The 24064-nt window shown below is 45.3% G+C and overlaps 2 protein-coding genes across 4 annotated transcripts; one reads left to right on the forward strand and one right to left on the reverse strand.

Moving 5' to 3' along the window:
• Positions 1–95: 95 nt before the first annotated feature.
• LOC146552858 (CYFIP-related Rac1 interactor B-like) lies at positions 96–13856 on the forward strand. Its single transcript, XM_085254376.1, has 11 exons — positions 96–327; positions 7485–7558; positions 8128–8249; positions 9630–9735; positions 10088–10224; positions 10320–10397; positions 10639–10755; positions 11277–11356; positions 11443–11569; positions 11748–11818; positions 11903–13856. The coding sequence occupies exons 2-11, from the start codon at positions 7486–7488 to the stop codon at positions 11970–11972; spliced, it is 981 nt and encodes a 326-aa protein (XP_085110502.1). The 5' UTR covers positions 96–327; position 7485; the 3' UTR covers positions 11973–13856.
• Positions 13857–15647: 1791 nt separating this feature from the next.
• LOC146552859 (uncharacterized) lies at positions 15648–23392 on the reverse strand. 3 transcript variants are annotated; one of them, XR_014889464.1, is made up of 4 exons: positions 22925–23391; positions 21613–21909; positions 16533–19299; positions 15648–16017 (listed from the first exon to the last, which is right to left on the reverse strand). XR_014889464.1 is itself a non-coding variant. In XM_085254219.1 (3 exons), the coding sequence occupies exons 1-3, from the start codon at positions 23049–23051 to the stop codon at positions 17996–17998; spliced, it is 1728 nt and encodes a 575-aa protein (XP_085110345.1). In that variant the 5' UTR covers positions 23052–23391; the 3' UTR covers positions 15648–17995. The 3 variants fall into 3 exon arrangements, 2 of the variants coding, with proteins under 2 accessions (XP_085110345.1, XP_085110346.1); XM_085254219.1 differs by having other exon boundaries at positions 15648–19299; XM_085254220.1 differs by lacking the exon at positions 21613–21909 and having other exon boundaries at positions 15648–19299; positions 22925–23392.
• Positions 23393–24064: the final 672 nt, after the last annotated feature.

Here is a 24064-nt window from a genome sequence, read left to right on the forward strand (position 1 = left end):
AGACTGCAGCAGTGCGCAGACTCGTGCCTCGAGGCTCTGCTTTTGTGTTTTAGTTGCACCGGAGCTCGGGTTGCCTCCGTCGGTCGACCGTGAGGTTGCAGCTGCAGTTGCTGCCGTCACGGCTCGCTGATTGGCTGCTCGCTCAGTTCCTCCTGAGGAAATCACTCCTTTTATAGTTAACGGAGTGCCGCGCGGTTGTTTTCCGGGTTCACACTCGCGCAGCATGTAGAGAAGGCGGACCGCCGGGAGACACCTGGACCACCGCGGACACACCGGAGCCCGGACGCACGGCATCGATCCGCAGCTATCGATCAGCTATCAGTGAAGGTGAGGAGGGCAGAGGGGGGCCGTGTTGTGGGGAGAGGGAGGGTGGTGGTGGATTTGCAGGGAGGAGGGGGGCGACCAGTGCTCTGGGTGGATCCTGGTCTCAGATCAGACATGTCAGGTCCTGCAATCTGCAGACTCCGAGAAAAACTCCGCAGGGTAAAAAGTTCCTCTTCCTGCAGCCGCAGCGCCTCTGTCCGCGGATCACGGCTCAAATGCGCCTCAGCGCCAATCTGGAGCTCCGTGGCGCTCCGGGCGAAGCGGCGTGTGTGTGCCGCGGGGAACGAGCCGCTCGGTTACGCGTTTTTACGCAGACAGAGCCGGAGCCGCTGGCACGCGCTGCTTCCGGTCAGCCCGACTGTCGGGCGGCGCGAGGAGCTCTGTGATCACAGTTTGACGCAGCAGACGAAGCTCCTGAAGCGGGCTCACAGCTCTGAGACTCCCTGAAAGAGGAGCAGAGTCTCCGCTGAAAGTGCGGAGGAGAAAGGAGAAGCGCGCACTGATGAGTGAAACTGTCAGCATCATCATGGCCGACTCCGTGTTTACTGCACAGCAGCTCCGTGTCAGCTGCACATCACTGTTTATGGATCCTGATGGAATCCAGTTAAACTCTTACTGTTTAAAGCTGTGTTTGAGCTTCATTTATCAAACACGGGCGTAAAACCTGACAACCATCAAACAGCAGACACGTTCAATCCACTGATCTTCACCAAAACACCAGCTGCAGATTATGAAACGATATAAACTCTCTTATCTGTGTAAAGTGTCCCAGCTGATGAGCTTCAACTTATGTTCTCCTAAATTTACTAACCTGCTAGTTTAACTCGCACCTCTAAAAGTGAGCTTAAGTCAGTTTTTCAGGCAGTGAGTTTATTTTATTAGAAAATGTCCTGAAATAAAGTTTAATAAACTGCTTTAAACTTAAAATATACAAACGTTTGAGGTTTACTTGTATTCAGTGTTTGAGTTTCTTCGTTAGCTGTAAAAACGAAAGTCATATTAACTGATTCTATATTAAGCAGATGTAACTTTCGACCCTTAAGTACTTAAGTAAATATAAGTAACTATGACTCAATGACGCTGACATTACTGATGTTTTAAGTAAAGCCAACTTCTCAGTGTTTGGTTTTAGGTGATGTGAAGTGCATTAGTTGATACCAGTGTCTAATATTTAGACATGATTTGTATGACTTGTCGTGCCTCTGCGGTCCAGCGGTTAACACCTTCACCTCACGGACTGATGTCCCGCTCGATCCTGGGAGGAGACACAAACTCGGCCTTTATTTAGTGTAAAGTCTTTAACTCAGAGCTCTTTAGCCGTTGTTCTCTACATTAAGTCGACGTAACTCACAGGTCGGCACATTTTATTTCAAAATGTGCCGACCTGTGAGTAGTCTGAAGCCGAGCTCTTTTATTTTGGGATATCTTTTAACGTCACTTCAGTTCTGCACACTGAATAAACCAGCTGGTGTAACTCGGCTGCTTTAAGCGGGTAAGATGATGTTTTCTGAGTCGTTTTAAATGAAGCCATCTCACAGTGAATGTTGGATCAAATCTCCAGCAGGGAGGAACATCTCACGCAGCAAACACAAACAACTACATTTTTAACCAGAACAATCTGGTTTATGTGCACATCAGCAGAGTTTGGAGGAAGTTCGAGCTGTTTCACTTAAGTATAATTAGAATCACCACCAAGCAAAAATAAGTTGGTGCACAGCGACGCTGAACTTTGAGACCTCAGATGCGTTTTATTGCAAATGCTTCGACATTTGAGTCGTCGTCATTTCGTTCTCTTCTGCCTGAATATTTCTGCTCTCCTGTGTTTCATGTCAGCTGAGAGTCACCGACAGGTGATCACAGCTCGGTGTGGCTGCTGCACGGACTGATGGTGGCAGAGCTTCGTGCTGGCAAACAGTAACTGACAGATAAATGCAGGCAGTGATATACTCGAGTACAGTGGTACTATCAGCACAGTGTAAATTAGTCGTGAAGCTTTCAGGAGAAAAACATTTTCTCAGTTTAACTCGTTGAATGTCAGGATTCAAGGGTTTGATGCTTTTCTCTGATGGTAAATGTGTAAAATCTGTAAAAGAGTGTTTTTGGTACCTCAGGCCAAACCAGAGCCTCAGACTGTCCTCACACCAGCACAAACAGCCTCTGTGCCTCCATCCTTGTATAACTCCTCCATCCTCTAACATCCAGCAGTCTCGCTGTTTGTGGTTCACATCCACATGCTCTGAAAAGGTTTCTCTCAGAGTTTGAGCTGTTTTGGCCCCGTGTTAGCTTTATTCACCTGCTCCAAACAGACTTGGAGCCTGAAACCTGTGCAGGATTACCAAAGTCTACATCAGGGTCAAGCTGCTAATTTTGTGAAACGTGTCAGTTTGGAACGTCTTAATGTCAAGTTTTGTTTTTGTTGACTGGTTCTTCTGTGCCACGTGCCGCAATTCCTCTAATGCCCACTGGAGGCTCCAGCAGTGAGACTCTCATGTTAAAACTTTTCCGCCTGATACCAAAACTTAGCTTCACCTCAGCTGACCCGAGTTCCTGAACTTCACTGCTGGACTGTGTTTGTGTTGTGGGAGGCTTTAGTGAGATTATCTGACCACTAATGTAACTGCAGTGAGGTTAATGCACTGAGAGAATACCAAGTCTGAGCTTCGGTGTTGCTGAGTGTAGGATCTTAATCAGATTTGGTTGGATGCAACACTCAGAACGCCGCCCTCCATCTTTTATATACAGTACTTGCAGTAGGCACGCCCTGTCCAGCTTGTTTGGGCGGCGACTCGTCTGCGCTGGTGGTTGGTTGAAAGAAAGTGATGTTTCCCCCACATCACAGGCTCAGTTTCCTGCTCTGAGTCTGAAGTAAAGACCTGGCGGGGAAAATGAAGCGCACACTCATTTCTAACGAATCTGCTTCAAACTGTCGGGATGAACGGTTCCTCATAAAGAATTTTCTGCAAACCACATGTTCCTTAAAACAACATCACATTTCAGCGGGTTAGTTATTAATGGAGGGGAAGATTTGTTAATTTTAGCTCAGCTGCTTTAAACACCCACTTAGCTCCCAACTGACCAAACACCGAACAGAAAACTCCGTTATTAGCACTTTAAAGAAGTAAAACAGGACGTCTGACTGGTTTTTATATTCAACTTAATCACTGATACCCGCCGCAGTTCATTCAGCATAAGAGGAACTTTAGTTTGACACCAAGCAGAGAGAAGCAGCTTCACACTCTGACATCTCATTTATTTCTGCACAGCACGACACATGATCGAGGATATCTTTACAGCTTGTGAATATTCTCAGAGATTAACAGAGCAGCAGACTCAGATTGAGGATAAATAAAGAAAAGACTTTTATAAATGTATCACGTGTATTATTCTGGTCTATCTGTCAGCAGATCAGTACATTTACCAGCTGGGACTCTGCAGAAAGACTTCAGTGAGAATGTGAGGTTTAGCACATCAGTGTAGGTGAGGTTTTTCTCCTGTGTCGGCTGCTTTGTGCTCCGTCACACTTGTAGATCAGGAGACGGCTTCAAAGGTGTTATAATAAGAGGTGATTGCAGAGAAAGTTTACAAGAATGTGCTGAAATGAACTTGAACTTTGCACACGGGCAGGCTTTAAGCGACTGAAGCTGTGCCGCAGATAAAGAGGAAATCGCCAAGGATTAGAGGAGCAGTTCACGTAAATGCTCAGAGTTTCATGTGAGCGCTGTGGAAACTTCCTCTGCAGCTAAATGTGAGCTTGATGAAACATTAAGAGGTTTTCTGTCGTTGTCAGAAGAAGACGAACTCAGAATAGATGTTTTGGTTTGGGTATGTGTTATCGGTGCAGCTTGGACTTCTTATTTTCACCCAGTGTCTTTCTTACCTGACCCGAGCTGCTCGGTCTGCGTTACTTCCTCTGTTTTTAAATTTAGGCCAAACTTTCAGAGACTTCATCACTTCCTCTTTTGACTGTTTTCAACAAGCAGGCGCTGCTTCCAGTTCAGCTTGCAGCCCGCAAACGCAACGCAAGCAAACGTTTTCTTTCAGTTTGAATTGGTTTGCAGCTGAAACTTAAAGTCTGACAGAAAGCTTCAGTTTCCTCTGCAGCAGATTTCACACAAACGCACCGTTTCTCCAGTAAAACCCACTCTGTGTCACTCACTGTCCGTTTGTTGTGTTTCCTCTCAGGTAGAATTTAGGTTCCACTTCCACCTAATGGAGACATGCACTCACCAGACACTTTATTAGGAACAGCAGTGAAATCGTGCAGCAGCTCTGCAGATACTCAAACTAAAAACTCCAGCAGCCAGTGAGGCTGTCGCTCCTGGACAAGAACATCAGATGTCGTTCATCTGAACAGAGAACCAAAACCTGCAGCTTGTTTCACATGTGGTGTGACATCAGCAGCAGTAAATCTGAATGCTCAGCATGAATGCTGCCTGTCAGCTGGGCCTGTCAGACATGTGAGACGGTTAAAAACACTGAAATTACAGAAAATGTGTCCCAGAGTCTCTGACTGATGTATAGTGAACAAACAAAGTGACGTCCTTCTTTTTAAACAGCAGCAGTGGAGTAAAAACTGATTTCACTCCACGTTAGCTTGTGTCTCAGTGAGAGACTGTAAATAAAGGATGGATGTGGCCGGCGTTACACATTGTTGGTTGGAGTTCACATTTTGAAGCCTTAGCGGTGATGTTTTGTCTGCTGCTGTGGTTTTAATGAAGCCCCGAGTATCCATATTTGGACGAGAGGGTCAAGCTAAGGTGAACTAGCTTGGTTAGCAGGCTGCATCCATAGACTGCACGTGTGCATCGCACAGATACCTGCTGATTACTGTTAATGTCATGGACTCTGAAATCAGTCAATCACAGTGGGCATGGGCATCTTTTATATACAGTTTATGGCTGACCTTGTGTCTCTTTAAGTCAGGGGTGTCGAACTCCAGGCCTCGAGGGCCGGTGTCCTGCAGGGTTTAGAGCTCATCCTGGGTCAACACACCTGAATCAAATGATTAGTTCATTACCAGGCCTCTGGAGAACTTCAAGACATGTTGAGGAGGCATTTAAATCAGCTGTGTTGGATCAAGGCCACATCTAAAACCTGCAGGACACCGGCCCTCGAGGCCTGGAGTTCGACACCTGTGCTTTAAGTAATCCAGACTGGCTCCGTGATGTTGAGGTCTTTATCCTGTCTTCCTTCTCTCAGCCCAACCCAGGAGTGGGCAACTCCAGGCCTCGAGGGCCGGTGTCCCTGCAGGTTTTAGATGTCCTTGATCCAACACAGCTGATTTAAATGGCTAAATTAGCTCCTCACCATGTCCTGAAGTTCTCCAGAGGCCTGGTAACGAACTAATCATGTGATTCAGGTGTGTTGACCCAAGGTGAGATCTAAAACCTGCAGGACACCGGCCCTGCCCCAACTGGTCACAGCAGATGGCCCCGCCCCTCCCTGAGCCTGGTTCTGCCGGAGGTTTCTTCCTGTTAAAAGGGAGTTTTTCCTTCCCACTGTCGCCAAAGTGCTGCTCATAGGGGGTCATATGACTGTTGGGTTTTTCTCTGTAGTTATTAGTGTAGGGTCTAGCTTACAGTATAAAGCTCCTCTCCTTGATGCGACTGTTGTTGTGATTTGGTATTTGTATAAATAAAGCTGAATTGAACTGAGGTCGGGCCATGTGTTCTTCTTCTTCTGGATAAAGATCGTTGTTCCGGACTCAGACTTCAGTCCTGGTGGACTCAAACATCCAGAGTGATCTTTTGCTGAATGTTTGCATCGATGCTAATCTTCATAGCTGCTCCTTTTAGCACAGACCTGTTAGCATCCACCAGGTATAGGTTTATGGCTACGTTCACATTCACCCCTCCATACTACCAAGTGGGAATCTGACATCAGAGGCCAAAGTGTCTGTTTGACTCTTCATCTGAAGAATAACCAGCTCTATTTTCTTGGTTTAGGGTTAGCATGTGGCTAAAATTCTAGCTAACCCCAACCTGAAGTGGTTCACCAGTTTCCTGGTTTAATTGCATTTCTTTATTTAACCGTCTTTTTGTTCGGCCATGTTTTCCTCTGTGACTCGTCTCTGTCTGCTGAACATCAGTGTTTAATGTGTGAGGCTGAATTTTCACTGTGAAATCAGTGTTTTCACCTCTGTTACAGTGAGTGTGCGCACAGTGAGTGGTTTCGATTGTGCGAACACATCGTGTCTTTATTCTGACCGTGAAACGCGTGTATCCTGTTCTGTCTTCTTATTCAGTGCTGCATGTAAAGGCTGCGGCTGTAGCAGCATCCAGCTGATAGCTCTGATAACAGGTGAAGATGCACCCACTGCTCTCTGCCGGTGTTTCTTCCAAGCAATTAAAAGTCTCACTACATCTAAGAGACGTGAAGAAATCCTGATCTCACACTGTTAAATCTGTGCTCACATTCTGTGTTTGGTGTTGATCTGGTGACTCAGGCAGCTCTGATCCATTTAAAGGGTCAGTTCTCAGACGCCGGGAGGGTTTCTGTTTATGTTTCCAGGTAAAGCCGCTGAACAGTGCTTAAGTTTTCTACTTACCCCACACTGGAGGTTTCATAAGCTCTGACAGATATTGTGGAACACCCCATAAATTACAAAACTGTGAAATAAAGCCAAGCTGGTAGGGACACGCTGCACCAGAACTCCAGCAGTTTCATAATGGAAGCTCTGATTCATCCCAGATTGGGTGTGACAGAGTTCGGAGGGCTCCTCTCCGAGTCTGAGAGACAGAACGTGAAACTCTCGACGCACTGAGGAAACGCAGGCCTGCAAACACAGAAAAACCACAGGTGGAAATGTGAAACATGAACCAATATCCTGGCTTGGATCAGGTATCGTCAGTGTTTCACGTTAAAGGGTGTAGGACTCTTAAACTTACTTTTGAAGCACAGCATCCAGTAGCTTTGACCTCTTCTTCTTCCTTTGCCACCAAATGGAAAATGAAGCTAAAGATCTTACCAGCATGTTACAGACTGAGCTGTGCGCTGGTTTGAAAAGAATCTCAGTGATGCATCGATACCTGTGTCGTTGTGTTTGAATACTTCAGTGTGTCGGTTTGAATGTTTCATCATGCTGCAGCACGGCTGCATCTCTGTGAATCGCACGTGTGCAGCTCCGAATCTGTTCGCTGACGCCGTGATTGTTTTTACAGCATGGGGAACCTGATCAAGGTATTAACCAGAGACATCGACAACAACGGTGGAAACTTCTTCCTGGACTTTGAGAGTGAGACACACACACACACACACACACACACACACACACACACACACACACACACACACACACACACACAGACCTGTGTTCACGTCAGGCTGTTCAGACCTTTTCTTTAAGCTCACCTTTCACTTAGTAAACAGTAAATACAGAAAGTCTTTGTCAACATGAAGCTTTCGAGTTTCTTTATGTCACCGGGTGGGTGGGTGTGGGTGTGGGGGGGCTTCAGTGAAAGGATTCAGACTGTGTAGAAAAGCTCAGTGATTTGTGTGACTGTGTTTCAGAATCAAAGCTCGTTGTTGCTGATGCAGCGTTTCACTGCCCCGTCTGGGTTTGTGGTCACCAACATTAACAACGTGCTGCTTTTTGTTTTCAGGCCAAAGTTCAACAAAAATGTTCCTATTACATGTTTTTACACATAAAAATCTTATTAACGAGTTCTTGTTAACGGGTTGGGTTAGTAAACGGGTTAAACGCCACAGTCTGACGCACATGTGCAGATCTGTGACGTCAGGAAACATTCAAATAAGCTGTCCACCTGAGACAGTTCGACCTTTGACCCTGATCTTGTGTTTCAGACGCTCAGCCCTCACAGTCGGAGACGGACGTGTGGGAGAAGGTGAACCAGGTACTGACGGAGGCTCAGGTCATCCTGGAGGACCTGCAGTCGTACAAAGGGGCAGGAGAGGAGATACGACAGGTGAGACTGAGCACACAGACGAAGACATGCGTGTGCGCGGGCCGTTATGATTACAGCGCTGTGCGTGAGAGTGATGTCACAGGAAACGGCGTCAGTGTTCTTCCTGTTATCGTGCAGGAAAAAAGATTTCTCACTTCCAGCAGTGAGAAGAAACGTGATGCAAAAGCATATCAGGTGAAAGAGCGAGAGCTCGGAGCACACAGGCATCAAAACCTCTTTTTAGATTTGGTGTGATTTCCACTTCCTGTGGATATCGCCGTGATCTCACATGCATCCAAAATAATCTGCGTGCAGACTCCATGAAGCGTTTACGGCTTCGCCGCTGGCCTGTACGGGTCGCTCTTTGAGCGCTCCGGTTCCTCACGCCACCGTGGACACGCCAGCTTTTTGTTTCTCGTCACCGAAGCTTCAACAGAGGAGGAAAAACAAACTCGGGCTGCAGTCTGGGTTTGAGATTTTTATCAGATCCAGTCTTCCATGAACAAAGTTCCAAAATAAAAGTTGCTGACGTCGGGACGTAAACGCACCCTCTGCTGGAGCTCTTTGACTTTCCAGCAGGAAAAAGATCGTGAACAGTCTTAGTTTGGTATTTTCATCCTTGATAGTCGACTGTTTACAGGGTGGATGCAGTGACGAGTCACAGAGGTCGATAAATGCAGATCTGTGTAAAGATGTTTCAGTGTGAGGAGGATCAATAAAAGCAAACTTTGATGATGGCAGACACAGATCTGCCCGAGAATCTGTGATATTTGAATTATGAGAATACAAGTTATAAATATGATGATTATGAGGAAGATGAGGTCTCTACTCTGAGTTCGACTTTCCTCTGATAAAGCAGATTGATCTGTACAGGTCACATGATGAAAGCGACCACAAACATCAACGTAATTTGATCAGATTCAGGAAACAGTCATAAACAAAGCAATGAGAAGACGCCGCTTCAGGAGGTTCAGTTTTTATTGTTTACATCTTTGTAAAACTGTCTGTAGTATGAGAGTGAAAGTTTAAAAAGTAAAAGGAATGAAAACCACACAAAGGAAGCCGCGGAGTAATTTCAGGTAATGATTAAGAAAAATGTTTCTGCGTTCATGAGCCAGACTGTGCTGTCAGCGATCCGAGAGAAAACAGGAACAAATGTTTCAGTGCGAGCGTGCTTTTCACTCGCTGAGCCGTAAATGTAAACGCCGTCAGCAGGAAGTGGCGAGAGCCGTCCACCAGAGGGCGATCACTGCAGCAAACAGCCGCTCCCTGTCAAACAGTGACACAGGAAGCAGCTGATTGGGTCACAGCCAACGTGAAAAAGCAGAGAAACGTGCAGGAAAGAACAATAACAACAGTGTGTGTGTGTGTGTGTGTGTGTGTGTGTGTGTGTGTGTGCAGGCGATCCAGAATCCCAGTGTGGAGGGCGTGCAGGAGAAGGCCTGGTCTGCTGTCGTTCCTCTGGTTATAAAACTCAAAACCTTCTATGAGTTCTCCCAGAAGCTCGGTAAGAACCACAGACGGCTGCTTCAGCTTCAGCACGTTTGAATATTAGAAACAAAACAAACATAAATAAATAACAATGTTCAAAAGGAGCAGGAAGAAGCATAACCTTCTTTAATAACCTTTTTCTGTTTGTGCTGCTCCTCTGTATGTATTTGGTTTCATAACCACACACACACACACACTCACGCACACACACACTCACGCACACACACACACACACACACACGCACACACACACACACACACACACACACACACACACACACAGATGCAGAAACGTTTCAGGGATGTTAGCAGCTAACGTTCACACTGTTCGGCCTGATCAAAGAGGTGCTTTCTACCGCGTCCCACAGAGACCAGCCTGCAGTGTCTCCTGGACGTCCTCACCAGCTCCAGCTCCACTCCCACTCAGCACCTGGAGCAGAAGCAGGCTCTGGCCCGGCAGTTCGCCCACATCCTGCACTTCACGCTACGCTTCGACGAGCTCAAGGTCCGCTCCCCCTCCTCCTCCTCTGCTCTTCGTCTCTGTTATTCACTGCTCATCCTCCTCTTCATGTTCTTCATCTCCTTTTCTGATTGCTCCAGATGACCAACCCCGCCATTCAGAATGACTTCAGCTACTACCGTCGCACCATCAGCCGCATGCGAATCAACAACCTGTCTGTAAGCAAACAGCTCCAAAATGCATCTGAAAATCTAAAATATGTCGCAATGATTGAACGAGAATAAAAAACCACATGAATGCTGTAAAATGACGGCCTGTATATAAAAGATGGCTGCAGCCCAGGCTGTAAATGTCTCAGAGAACAGAAGCTTCACCTCACAGGTCTCTGCAAACTTACAAATCTCACGTCTACATTGATTTAAATTCACTTTATAAACTTACAAACTGCCACTTTTTCAGTCTGAAGCAGGCAGTGAAGTCAACAACGAGCTGGCCAATCGGATGTCTCTGTTTTACGCCAGCGCCACGCCGATGCTGAAGACGCTAAGCGACGCCACGTCGAAGTTTGTCTCAGATGTAAGTTCCTGCACACTTTCACTTCTGATTCAGGGTTTCTATGTCTTCACTGCTGGAGGTTTTTTACATCCTTCAGTACCGCCCTGAAATGTTACCTGAGGGAACTTTTCTTTACTTCCTGTCTGAGTCTCCTGTTCCTGGATGCTCACATTACACATGATCTCAGTCTCTAATAACGAGGTCTGTGTACGAGCTGCAAACTGCTCCCAACACAGTTCATCTGCATGATGTCATATGGTGAGAGTGCATACTGAGGCCTCCACCCACCTACAACAGTTCAAACAGCCGGCCAATCAGGTGAAAGCTGGCTTAAAGGCTGAGGAGCTAAAACAGAAGAATAAAGCTGCAGAGGCTCAGTATGAGATTCAGTCTGTGTACTTCAGGACTATTTTATTTGCAGTTTTTTTAATACACAGAACTGTATGCTGGTTTTTGTTTTTATAACCCACCAGCAGAGGGCAGCCTCAGCACCGACTGTGAAAACACAGTTTGATAAACTGATTCTGATTTTTGTTGCTCAGCATCCGGAGGTGCCGATCGAAAACACGACAGACTGCCTGAGCACGATGGCCAGCGTGTGTAAAGTGATGCTGGACACACCGTAAGTCCTGACGTGTCCCTGAACACACCACGATCACCGTTTCTCTGTCATGAAGCAGATTCATGACTGTGTGTGTTTGTGCGCAGGGAGTATCGCAGTCGCTTTGCGAGCGAGGAGACCGTGTTATTCTGCCTCCGCGTGATGGTCGGCGTCATCATCCTGTACGACCACGTTCACCCAGCTGGAGCCTTCGTTAAGACCTCCAATATAGATGTAAGTTAGCACACATAACTTTTTAAAATTTTACAAATAACCCTGCACACTTCTGCAATGATCTCCTCACAGTTTAAGAAAATCACCCCCGTTGTCGTTTCCCACGAATCTGCTGAGCATGAAACCTCAGCCTGTGTCTGCAGGGATCAATCAACGTTTGGTTTTTGGTGCTTTTCAGATGAAAGGGTGCATCCGAGTGCTGAAGGAGCAGCCGCCCAGCAGCGTGGAGGGTTTACTGAACGCTCTCAGGTGTGTACTCGCCGCACAAACACATCAAAACCACCAGCACAGCCAAACAGGCTTTAAACGAGCTCCACCCTTTCACCCCTGCAGGTACACGACCAAACATCTGAACGATGAGACTACCTCCAAGCAGATCAAAAACATGCTGCAGCAAAATTAACCCGACATGAAACTGGAAGGCTGCAGGGAGGTCACAGTGTTTGGTCCGAATTTCAAAAGAACTACTGAACAAACCTTTATCTAATATTTCTGTGATTATTGTTTTAAACTGTCATTTTGAAAAAAAGCTGTTTTTGTTGTTAAGAATTTTTTTTAAAAAAAGGGAAAAAAGGACATAAACCAAGAACAATTGGTTAAATATGAACTCGACTCGCATTCACGTCATGTGTGGTTTACAGGCCACCTGGTGGGCATTAGCAGTAGTACAGCTGACTTAATGTCTTAAATCTCTTTTGCTGGTTATTGCAAATTTACAGAAAGTCACACATGCAGAAAACATATCGGCGCCCTCTGGTGGAGGTGTTTGTTCCAGCCTAAAAGCATCCTGATGATGATGTCGCATCCACACCTCTGTCATTAGCAAAGTTTACAAAGAAGCTAGGAAAGTAAGAAAAGCCAGTGAACAGAGTGTCACTCTGGCCTTTTAGACTTCACGTTGTAAATGCAGGAAACAGAAGTAAACAGGAAAGTTCACCAGTGGCGATGATGATGATGATGGACAGCCATGTGGGTAAAATTTCAGACGCATGGAAAACCTGGAGGTCTGCCTGCAGCTGATTGGGTCTCATTCATAAAACAGAAACAATCAAAAATGAGGTCGCAGCAGTTTGATGTCAGAGGGCTTAAAAAAGTCGACCACACGACTAAAATCTCCAAGCCTGCGGAGCGAGCGCTCAGCAGGTCGTCTGTAACGCTCAGTGACGTGAATGCGAGTCGGTCGCCTTCAAAGCAGCACAGATCAGTCAGCGTCCATCTGTTTAAGTGTTTTGGTGGTTCAATCACCACTTTGGCCTCTTTTCCATCACAATTTTTTTTAAGAACCCAAGACAGCTTTTATCTGATCGAACTCCTCGGCTGTCGTTCCTCAAGGAAAAAAAAAACCCTCTGTGGTTATTTTGAGGATCTATTTTCTCCACCAGTCCTCTCACACCAGCGGAACAAGATCCAAACATTATGGAAACCATCTGAAACTCCTGGAGAGGCAGATTTTATTGTCCTCTTCTGAGAATGTTTTTCCCCCTCACATTTATAAAATGAGCATTAGTATGTTTTTAGGGTCTTGAACCGCTGCTGCTGTTGTTTCCAAAATCTTTATCAAACCAAACCAACAGGCAGGAAAACCAACCCGTCACCACGGCCGTGTGTGGAGTCCTGCTCTGCACAACTCACACTTTTATTTCTTAACTTTAATGAAATGTAGTTTGTTGATGTCTGCAGTGAGGTGAGGTCAGCGGTGCAAAACGTCACAGCCAAAACTGGTTTAGCCATCTCAAACATTACAGAAGAGTTTCATCGAGCTGAGATGTTTCAGCCTGATGGTAAATCTGAGGCCTTTTCGGTGTTCTCGTTTTCTTGTTTTATGACTGTGCTGAGTTGTTCTAATTATTTGATGGTACGTTGAAGTTTCTTTGGTGGAAAAGCTTTAATTCCTCATTTGGTCCCCTGGTTTAACCAAACACACCGTTTCAAATAGTTCTCTGTGGTTTCATGTATGTTCTTTACACTCAGCTCAATTTATCTTTCATTTGTTAAGCTTAGACTGAAACATTGTTGAGGTTTGAAATCCTCTAACACAAAACTGTCGGGGGGAGGGGAGGGGCTGAGAGCGGGTATCGGCCAACCAAAGAACCACTGTGATGATGATGATGAGGAGGATGAGGTACGAGGGAAACCGAGGAGGACTTTACTTTGGGCCGGCTGACTGGAAACTTTGAGCTTCTTGTTTTGCTTTGTATGTTAGCGCTGCCGTTTCAGGGACTGTATGGCATTAAGTGTTTGAAATGATGTCTGTGTTGGCAAAATAAACTTTTTACATTTTTAAGAATGATGCATCTGTCTCTCATGTCATCATCAAGTCCTGAGTGGGAGCGTCCACACAGCAGTTAACTAATCAAAGGTTTCAGCGTCACTCATCAGACCACAGGGGGGCGCACTAAGCAGCAGGTTTGACCTTTGTGTTCGCTGGATGACGACGTCCTTCTAAAGTCGGGACCAATGACTGTATAAAAGATGGACGACGCGACACCGCCTCCTCCCATTGTGCAAAAATGAAGCCAAAAGCTCGTGTCCAAATTCATGGGCTGCGTCCTCCTGAGGACGCATTTGTAGACAGATTACGTCACAGCGACGTGCCGAAGGCTGCATTCCTCCGAATGCAGCCGACAAATGCGTCCTCCTTTTCCCCAAATTTGAAGGATGGGTCGGGTGTGTCCTTCGTGGCCCACCATATCCCAGAATTCATAGCGCGGCCCAGCCAAACTCCAGTTTCCAACAATGGCGGCCTCTACTAAGTTTTAAAATTACTCATACTAATCTTTCTGGGTAACAAAATAAACTTTTAACATATTTTCAGGCGAGAACGTGGGCGTGTAAACTTGAAATATCTGCTCGGTTTATCAAGATTTCGCATATTTGCATAAGTGCTTCGACGTTTTCGGAGACGTCTGCTACCCACCAGCTCGATAGCAAGCCGAGAGCTCGAGAACGGCACAACTCCCGGCACATCATTTTCAGATCACCGTGGACTTTCGCTACTCAGGTTAAACGTAATATATAAGTCACTTAGACAACCTAAAAATGTTATTGTTGGGCTTTTTTCAGTGTTTTATTTATTCGTGAGTAAACCGGTTTGGCTGAGATTAAAGTTATTAGAGTAAATTAGATAAAATAAAACTTTATTAATCCCCCGGGTAGGTTCCTCCTTGGTTTTTACTAGGGATGGGTATCGTTTAGGTTTTATCCGATACCAGTACCAAACCGGTACTTTTGAAACGGTGCCGGTGCTTAAACGGTGCTCAAACCGGTGCTTAAAGAATGGAGAACACAAAATTGGTCCAAAAACCTCTCATGTTCAGCTGGTTTTTTTGTAAAAAGATAACAATGTTAGCCTTTTCTGCAGCTATAGGGCATATATGGCATCACTCTTGGCTGGAAGCAGTGCTTAAACAATGGAAAAAAAACCACACACTTTATCCAAAAACCTCTGTTTATGGATAAAGTGTGTGTTAAACATGAGAGCTCTCATGTTCAGCTGTTTCCCTCTTCTTCTTTGGTCATTTTAGCCTTTTTGGGCAGGGTGAAGGGAGTATCTGCCATCAAACAAGAAGACAGCTGCATGTAACTACCACGGTGTTTGCTAGTTCACCTTACATGCATTAATGTAATAACGTGGTTAGCCTACTCAACGTAAATTACACACGAACAACATTAAGCTACTCACGCAGAGAAGAACGGCTGCTGCTGATCTTCACCAGCAGCTCCCTCACAGGGAAATCTTCAGCACTCCTCCGTAGGCCCGCCCCACGAGATGGATAAACCCAGCATTTCATTCAATTCAATTCAATTTTATTCATATAGCGCCAAATCACAACATAAGTCGCCTCAAGGCGCTTCATAGATACATGATTCATAGATTCATGAACACTGTGATGGGGACCTTTGGTTTGTGTAATGTTATAAATACTCAGATACTCCCCAGAGGCTCCGGACTTTTACATAAAGATATTATATTCAGTCCTGTGGAAAGTTGTATATTTAAAAACACATGATCCTCTCTGAATCACTTTATGGTAAATAACACTATCTGCAAAACACTGAAAGAATTCCAGATCACAAGTTTGTAGTTCAACATACAAGTGACGACCTTTGACCTTCATCAGGTTTTATTTAATTGTGTCAGAGAAATTCAAACGTGCTCTTCATGCAGCTGAGTACATGAAGTGTTTAAAACAGAAGCTGTGCAGGTCTGAGATCAGCAGCTCTCTGAAACACCAAACTGAGGTCCTGTTAATGCTGATATACAGTGACACAGTTACAGGGGTGAGTAATCCTTTTGTTTTTTTGTCTTTAACTTTATCAATAAAACAGTGTGGTACTTTAACCTTTGCACTGTTTCCATCAGTTCATTTTGCAGTTAACACGTGAACATGTTGGATGATCTGTCTGCTGTCACTGGTGGTGCTGAGGTCTGAATCTGAGGGAAGCTCCTGTAATCACAAAGACAACAGAACCATCACAAACTCAAATATAAAGTTTATCTCTCAAAATTGAAATAAAGCTGATTCTTCTGTCCTCACACACTCAGGATCTGAAGCTCTTCTCTTACATTTTTTCAGTATTACAGTACACTACAGTACTTTAATCCATAGTTCCTGAGTAATGAGGAGCTACTGAAGTACAAGCTTTTAAAAAATTGTTACTGTCTTTACAGATGTGGCAAGAGACTGAAAACATGCTGTTGTTTGCACATATTTAATATTCAGCTCTGCACAGGAGCTGTAGCAGGATGCAGCCTGTTGCTTTTACAGTATAATACTTGTAATAAAAGTATAGTAATGATAATTAGTGACTGAGCAGCTTGATTTCTTTAGTCAGGGTAAATTCATTCACCTGCACAGATTAGCTAAACGAACCCTGACAGCCGAGTGCTCATCTTAGCTAGGTCTCAGGACCGAGCTAAGGACAGTAGTTACGCATTAGCTTACAAACACGTTTAACTTACCGAAAAGGTGCAGCAGGGCCTCGGGTCCTTCTGTCGGGTAGTCCAGTTTACTGAAGAACACCTCAGGCTGTCAGGTTAAAACACTGGGTCGTGTTTTCGTAGCGTAAACTCTGGCCCTCCTCGCAGAGCCTACGCTCTATCTGCTATTCGCGAACAGAGATACGCAAGTTTCTCCGTGACTGCAGCTGTCAGTCAAAGCTGTTATGATGATGTTTCACCCCAATTTAACACAATGGCGGTAGGAAGTAGAATCAAACTCATGGGAAAGGAGACCCCTCGGACATCAATCAGCGTGATGAGAACTATTGAAAACAAAAGAAAGAATCTTTGGAAAAAAAATTATCTAAGGGGAATTAATCTATTTTAGTCTGACCCCAGTCCCATCCGCTAACATGGAGGAGGCGGGGTTTATGACCTATACTGCAGCCAGACACCAGGGGGCGATAGAGACGTTTTGGCTTCATTTCTGGGGAGCTGTCGCGTCGTCCATGTTTTCTACAGTCATGGTCGAACCTGCTCCTGATTAAAAGTTTTTTTTCTCAAACACAACTCGTTAATTTTGCTCCGTGTGGAGGGAGGAGAATGCTGTAACTATAGCGACAAACATTACTTCACTTGCACCAAACAGTTTAATAAAATGTTTAAATTGTATATTTGAATTAAACATTCAGACATTTACTCCTCGCAGCTAAAGTCATGCACTGATCTCAAACACTGAAACAAGTCTCTTATAAAAACCTTCAAATTTTAAACGTTCCCAGGAAACATGAAGACGTCCTGCATGAATGCCATGGCTTCTAAGCGCTGAGCGTTCACTGCAGGCCGCACGCTGTGGTGAGATCTAATAAACTTATAAAGCATATTGATGACATGGAGCAGAGCCGCAGGAAGCACCAAGGAATAAAGGTGACCACAGAAGAAGTTCTGGGAAAGAAGAGTGAAGATTAGTGAGCAGCAGCGGTGTCACGTCAGCAGCAGGTGGGCCGTTTGCTCCGAGCGCGCTGATGGACGGAGACAGGAGCTGAAATGTGTCTCTGTGGAGAAACTGGAGGTGTGGTATCACATACAGATACAGCGCTGCTTGCACCACAGGTGTCTCGAAGTAATGCAGCAATGATGTAAAGTGCGACTTTCTTCAGGGACTTTTAAATAAGCGAGGACGTGCAGACAGCATACTGGATTTTTGGAGTAACGACCCCAACAATGTTAAAGGTGGGCCTGTCAGGTGGGAGGAGCCAAGAACATGCAGGTGACGGAGACTGAAATGTGGTGACTCCTAACAGGCAAAGCTACAGTACACAGCAAAATAACCTAAACAGTGGAATAAACACAGGTAAAAGAATAACAGAGGCTCACAGCAGCCTTACTGTGGGATATCTCACACACGCCTACTGTACAGTTTCCGATGCTCTCTGTGTGACGGCGAGCTCACACATCACAAACAGATGTTTAAATCCAGACGTTTATCGGGCCTGGTCTGCCGGGTAATTCTCCCCCACAGGTGCTTCCGGGCTTTGTTTCCGACCTCTGTGAGTCCTTGTGTGAATTTTCAGCTTGGATGGGTCTTTAAATCGTTTCTCGCAGGTGCTGCAGGAGTAAGGCTTCTCACCTGTGTGTGTCCGCATGTGATACAGCAAATGGATGTTCTGGATGAAACCTTTTCCACAGGTGTTACAGATGTACGGCTTCTCGCCCGTGTGGATCATCACGTGCTTCTTCAGCGCCGTCAGTTCGGTAAACCTTTTCCCGCAGGTGTTGCAGACGTACGGCCTCTCACCTGTGTGGGTTCTTATGTGGACCATCAGGCCTTTCCTAGAGCTGAGACTTTTCCCACAGGTTTGGCAGCTATAAAGTTTCTCCCCTGTGTGGACGGTCATGTGGTTTTTCAGCGCCGATAAGTCTGTGAATCTTTTCCCACAGGTGTTGCAAAGGCACGGCTTCTCACCTGTGTGAGTTCTCATGTGGACGTTCAGGTTACTCGGCTGACTGAAGGTTTTCTCGCACAGTTTGCAGGAATACGGCCTCTCGCCCGCGTGGGTGTTCGTGTGGACTTTGAGGTTGAAGCTACTGTTGAAATGCTTCCCGCACGCCTCGCAGGAATACGGCTTCTCACCTGTGTGGATTCTCATGTGGACCAACAAACTGTAGCTGCAGGTGAAATGTTTCCCGCAGGTTTCGCAGGAGTACGGCTTCTCGCCGGTGTGCGTTCTCATGTGGACGGTCAGATTGCTGCTTTGGCTGAACCCTTTCCCACACGTTGTGCAGGAGTACGGCCTCTCGCCCGTGTGGATCCTGTGATGTCGCTCCATCTGCGACTTGTGTTTGAAAACCTTTCCGCAGAAAGCGCATTTTACCGGCTTTTTACCTGCAACAGTGTTGCAGTTATCCACATCACTGTGACCTCTGTTTCTGAACTGTTTCTTCCCTCTTAGCTTGATACTCTTTCCTGACTCAACATTCCCGCTCCCTTCCCGATCTCGGCTCTCAGTTTCTTGAGAGCTGTGAGAGAGGAGCTGCTCACTGATTGGTTCTGATTCACTGTGGTCGCTTTCACCGTAAGTAAGAGTCACCATGAAGGTATCCGTCTCCTCCTTCAGTCCCAGCTGCTCTCCCTGCTGACTGCTGCACAGTTCCTCCTGCTCCTCTTTAATCTGTGGAGGTTCTGGTTCCTCCTGCTCCACACTGGAGCTCCTCTCCTGGTCACAGAGCTGCTGCTCAGGGAGAACCTCCTCCTCCTCCTCTTTACAGACGTGCTGCTGTGGGACGTCTGGAGGGACACAGAAAGGTTTGTAGTGTGATTACAGGAAAAGTAAAAATATTCTAGAATCTAATTGTGATTAGAGATGAAATGTCAGATTATTTGGATGCACCTGAGAAACAGCTGCTGAAGGCTGACAGAGTCCTTCAGCTCAGGGTGAGGAGAGCCCTTTTGTACATGGAGTAGTTTAGGGTCTTTTTTCCAGGTATTAATAAAAATATTTTGTTTTGCCCTAATTTAACCTCCTTGAATCATTCTTCCTTGCAACTTCCTGAGGAGTTTTGTAACATCATAAAAACATTTATCTCTTCATAAACGTTAAAATCAGAGACGCGCTAACTTGAGCCAGCTGTTAGCGCAGTGAGACGCTGGCTTCAGCTGTCTGCTGATGCACGTACTGATAAACTGGACACCTCAGTGTACAGAGACCCAAACATTAGGCTAAAAACATAGAACGCGTGTTTCCATCACTGGCTTATTTATTTTTAATGTGAAAGTGTTTCCTGTTATTTACAGTCTGGTTACTTTGTCCTGTTTCAGCTCCTCACACTGAGGTCTGTTATTAGAACAGGCCGACGCAGCTTTGCCTGCACCATTAAATAATATCGGTACAGGTTTTGGTGTGATAACTGTCACCATATCAGTGACACAGACATATCATCCTGTATTTACATTCCCTGTCTTCCCTTCCCAACATCGGCCACAAGCGCAGACATGCCGCAGAGAGCAGCAAGAAGCGGCTCCACCGAGCGTCGCTGGAGCGCTCGCTCGACCCAACATCTGCTTGGAAAATCAGTTTCAGTTTGATTGTGTGACAACAGTGAAGCTCTGTGGAGTCACAAAGGTTAAGGTACTTTAGTTACTGTGAAACTGAAGCTTTATGCACTTATTTTATACTTTTACTTAAATATTTCCATTGAAAACAGCCTCTGCTGATATTGTGCTGCATCACTGCAGATAAAGCTGTGTCACCATTATTACACTGTAATGATGCTGCTGGCACTTTGTGACAGTTGATTCCTGCTTTGACTCAGATCATCAGTAAGGATAGAAATGAATTTTCTATGTTGTCATAAAATCATCATCACACATTTTTTTCACTGTCGTGATAGAATCTGTTGTTTATGAGGCAGAAGAAGCATCTCACAGTAACGCGGCTCTGTCAGAGCCAAAGGGACCAAACCACAAACTGATAACATCAGATCCCCGTCAGCAGGCAGACTTTCACAGTAAAATGTTCATTTGTGGAGAAATAAGTGAAGCAGCTTTCAGGATGTGGAGCTGTGATGTGTGCTAAAGTCAGATTACTGTGCAAATGAACGTAAATCAAAATCAAATCAAAATCAAATCAAAAGGAAATTGTTAAAGTAAAAATATTATATTTAAACTTTTAATTTTTCCTGAATAAAGTTTTCTAGAGATTTGAAACAAGACTTTTTTGATTGACTAAGCAAAACTGATATTGGATTTAAAAAAGCTAAAATCTTGTCCACTCTCTGCTTGTAGCCGTGTGTCTTATATGTGCTAGGAGGGTCTACTCTAAGGCTACGTTCACACTGCAGGTGAAAGCGCATCAATTCCGACTTTTCTGACCCTGTGCGACCCATATCTGATCACGCTTTGACAGCGTGAACGGCGCAAATCCGATATTTTCAAATCCGATCTGGGTCACTTTCGTATGTGCTACTGAAGCCGAGACATATCTGATGTTTTAGAAAGCGACTGCTGTTTGATGGTCACGTCGCATTAAATCCGTCTTTTTTACGTCACTGACACAAGACAGACGCCGATTATCAGCGCCGGAGAAGACATCGTGAACACTTCCTGTCCATCCAGTGAAACTGTTGAAGACAACGTTGGAGAAACGTGAACATTTTCTTTGTTCTGTATAATCTGCAGATTGTGACAGAAATCTGCAGCTATCCTTTGAAGCAGCGCTCCTCTGAAACAGCAATAAGGATCATTATTAGGCCAAATGTAAATAACACAACAACTTTATGACTTAAAGCAAAATTGGGAAACGTAATATTAAAGGCCATCAGTCAAACAATACTGTTTACTCTGGGTGTAAACAGAGCGCGTTGTGTGTGACGTCTTCTTTTGCGCATGCGGCTGCTTTGAGCGTTCACACTAGAGCGCGTTTGCTGTCGCATTTTATTTGTAGTTTGAACAAGCAGACAGAAAAATCAGATTTGATTTAAAAATCGGAATTGAGCATTAAGACCTGCAGTGTGGACGTAGCCTTAGTTCGTACTCCTCACCCTGTGCTCCTACACATGTAAGACACACTCGCTTCATTAGGACCACCTCAGCTTCACACACCTATTCTGTGTAACTTGATTTCAGGTTTCCAGATGACATCCAACGGTCTGCACTGATGTCTGATGTCTCCCTCACACTGCATGGTATTTTTTTCCAAAACCAGTGTGAAGGTATCCGTCTCCTCCTCCAATCCCAGCTGCTCTCCCTGCTGACTGCTGCACAGTTCCTCCTGTTCCTCTTTAATCTGTGGAGCTTCTGGTTCCTCCTGGCCCACACTGGAGCTCCTCTCCTGGTCACAGAGCTGCTGCTCAGGGAGAACCTCCTCCTCCTCCTTACAGACATGCTGCTGTGAGACGTCTGGAGGCACAACAATATTTTTAAAAATGTAATAAATTAATCTAAAATAATTATAAAAGCAATTTCTTATTTTATGTACTAACACTTCGAATAAACGATGGAAAATGTCTTTGTTGTAGAAGGCAACGAGTAACAGTAATAACTGGAAAAAATACGACAAAGCTAAATGTCTCAAAATTAGACAAAAGAACAGATTTCAGTTACACAGAAAAAACAAAGAAGCAAAATAAAATAGAGCAGGTCTCGATTGAGAAAATGCTGTGGCTCCCTGACCAGGAGAGGGCGCTGCACGCCGAGAGCCGCGACCTGAGCGACGTGGCTTCACACTTGGCTGTGAACCACACCAGTGTGAGCGGAATATTCATGTTTGTGTGGACAAAGGGCCTGACAGTGGGTGGAAAAACAAAACAAAACCAAAAATAAAGATTTTCCAGTAATTATTTTCGGTGTTCAAACTTCGTATCAAACGTTTTTAAGGCAGCGAGATGGTTGAGCAGAAACTGTTCTAAACATGTGATGACTTCAGCTGCAACGAGCCAGAACTGAAGCCTTTCAATGGTAAAGGTTTGCTGCTTTCTCTGCAAGCTGCTTTGTAACCCGCCTCCTCCTTCCAATAACATTTCCATGCTGTATGAAAACATCACGTGTTCCTGTTCCGCTCCATCGACCTCTGACTGCGCATGTGTACGCGGACAGTCGTGGACAATAATAAACGAATAAAGCCGCAGAGCTGAAATTTAAGTTCCGGCTCACAGGGACTGTTTCTCTGACTGAACAGATCCTGACTGAAGCAAACATAAACACGCGTCACACAGACAAACAACAATGAATGACATCAGACAGACTGCTAAAAACATTCATGCTGTCACGGCTGTCTTTGTCCAGCTGACATCACTTTCCCCTGACAGTGTCGTCACCTCTGTGAGATGAGCTCATGGCTTTTGTATCTGTTTTCCTGGACTTTAATCCAACGCAGAGCTGTGATGAGAATGAGTCAGCTTCATGTGAGACTCACCTGTGCTGTGCGGCTTTATGTCGGGTTTCCAGGTGATGTCCAGCAGTCTGCGCTCATCCAGCTCTCCCTCTGCGGTTTCCGTTATCCTCTCCTTCTTAAACTCTGTCGCACACTCAGGAGAGGACATTTCTACTTCAACAGCTGAAATATTCCATCAGAGATACAAACACGGAAACATTTTCCTGTTTTTAGTTCTCAGGTCTTCGAGCTAACGCTAGATGCTAACGCTTTCATTGTTTACATCCGGCAGATGTCACACTCTGAGGTTCCGACGGTGATACTGTCGGACTTTGGTTCCGCTCTTTTCCCCGCAGGGTGCAGAAGTCCCAACTGCTCGGTGTTAGAAATAAAATCCCAGCAGCAGCTTTACACTAAACACAGATGTTATATCTGTATGTATATATGTGTTCAAATGTTATGATTTCAAACCAAATATAAAAGCTCCGTTTATGGAACTGGTGTGGGATGTTGAGGAGGAGTTAGGAGGAGTTATACTGTGGACTGCCAGTTGGCGCCGTATAGTTATTACATGACTTTGGTTTTTTAGAATTCTCAGGCTGGTTTCATAGATTAAAACTTCTCAGCTGGTTCCCCAGTCTCTGTGTCCTCCTCTGGTGTCTGTCCATCTGTTTGATAGCTGGTCTCCTGATGGAAAAGGAGCTCTCTTCCTTTCTTTTACAGACAGCAGACGTAAGATGTGTGTCAATGAGAGGGAGACGAGTGCAACGGTGAAGCTGTAAGGATCAGAGCTAGTAAAGGTGGATGAGTTTAAATTCCTGGGGTCAAATATTCAAAGCAATGGACAGAGAGGTGAAGAAGAGGGTGCAGGCAGGGTGGAGCAGGTGGAGATGAGTGTAAGGGGGACGTGTGGCAGTAGGACAGCAACAAGAGTAAAAGAGAAGGTTTATATGACGTTAGTGAGACCTGCTCTGACGGTTTGGAGGCGGCCGAGCTGGAGATGGCAGAGGCTCTTCACTGGGAGCGAGCAGGAGCACAGGATCAGCTAAAAGGAGGTGAAGAACTCCGTCAGCACAACACACCTGTTTTGTAGAGCAACATAACAACACTGACACATTTTAATCACACAAGAAAACAAACCAGCCACATGTTTTTGTCATATCAAACCACAATGACCACAAA

This window comes from Mchenga conophoros, linkage group LG18 (genome assembly GCF_057382185.1).
Source record: "Mchenga conophoros isolate Kocher_MC1m ecotype Shallow Benthic linkage group LG18, M_conophoros_male_GT1.1, whole genome shotgun sequence".
NCBI lineage: Eukaryota > Metazoa > Chordata > Actinopteri > Cichliformes > Cichlidae > Mchenga > Mchenga conophoros.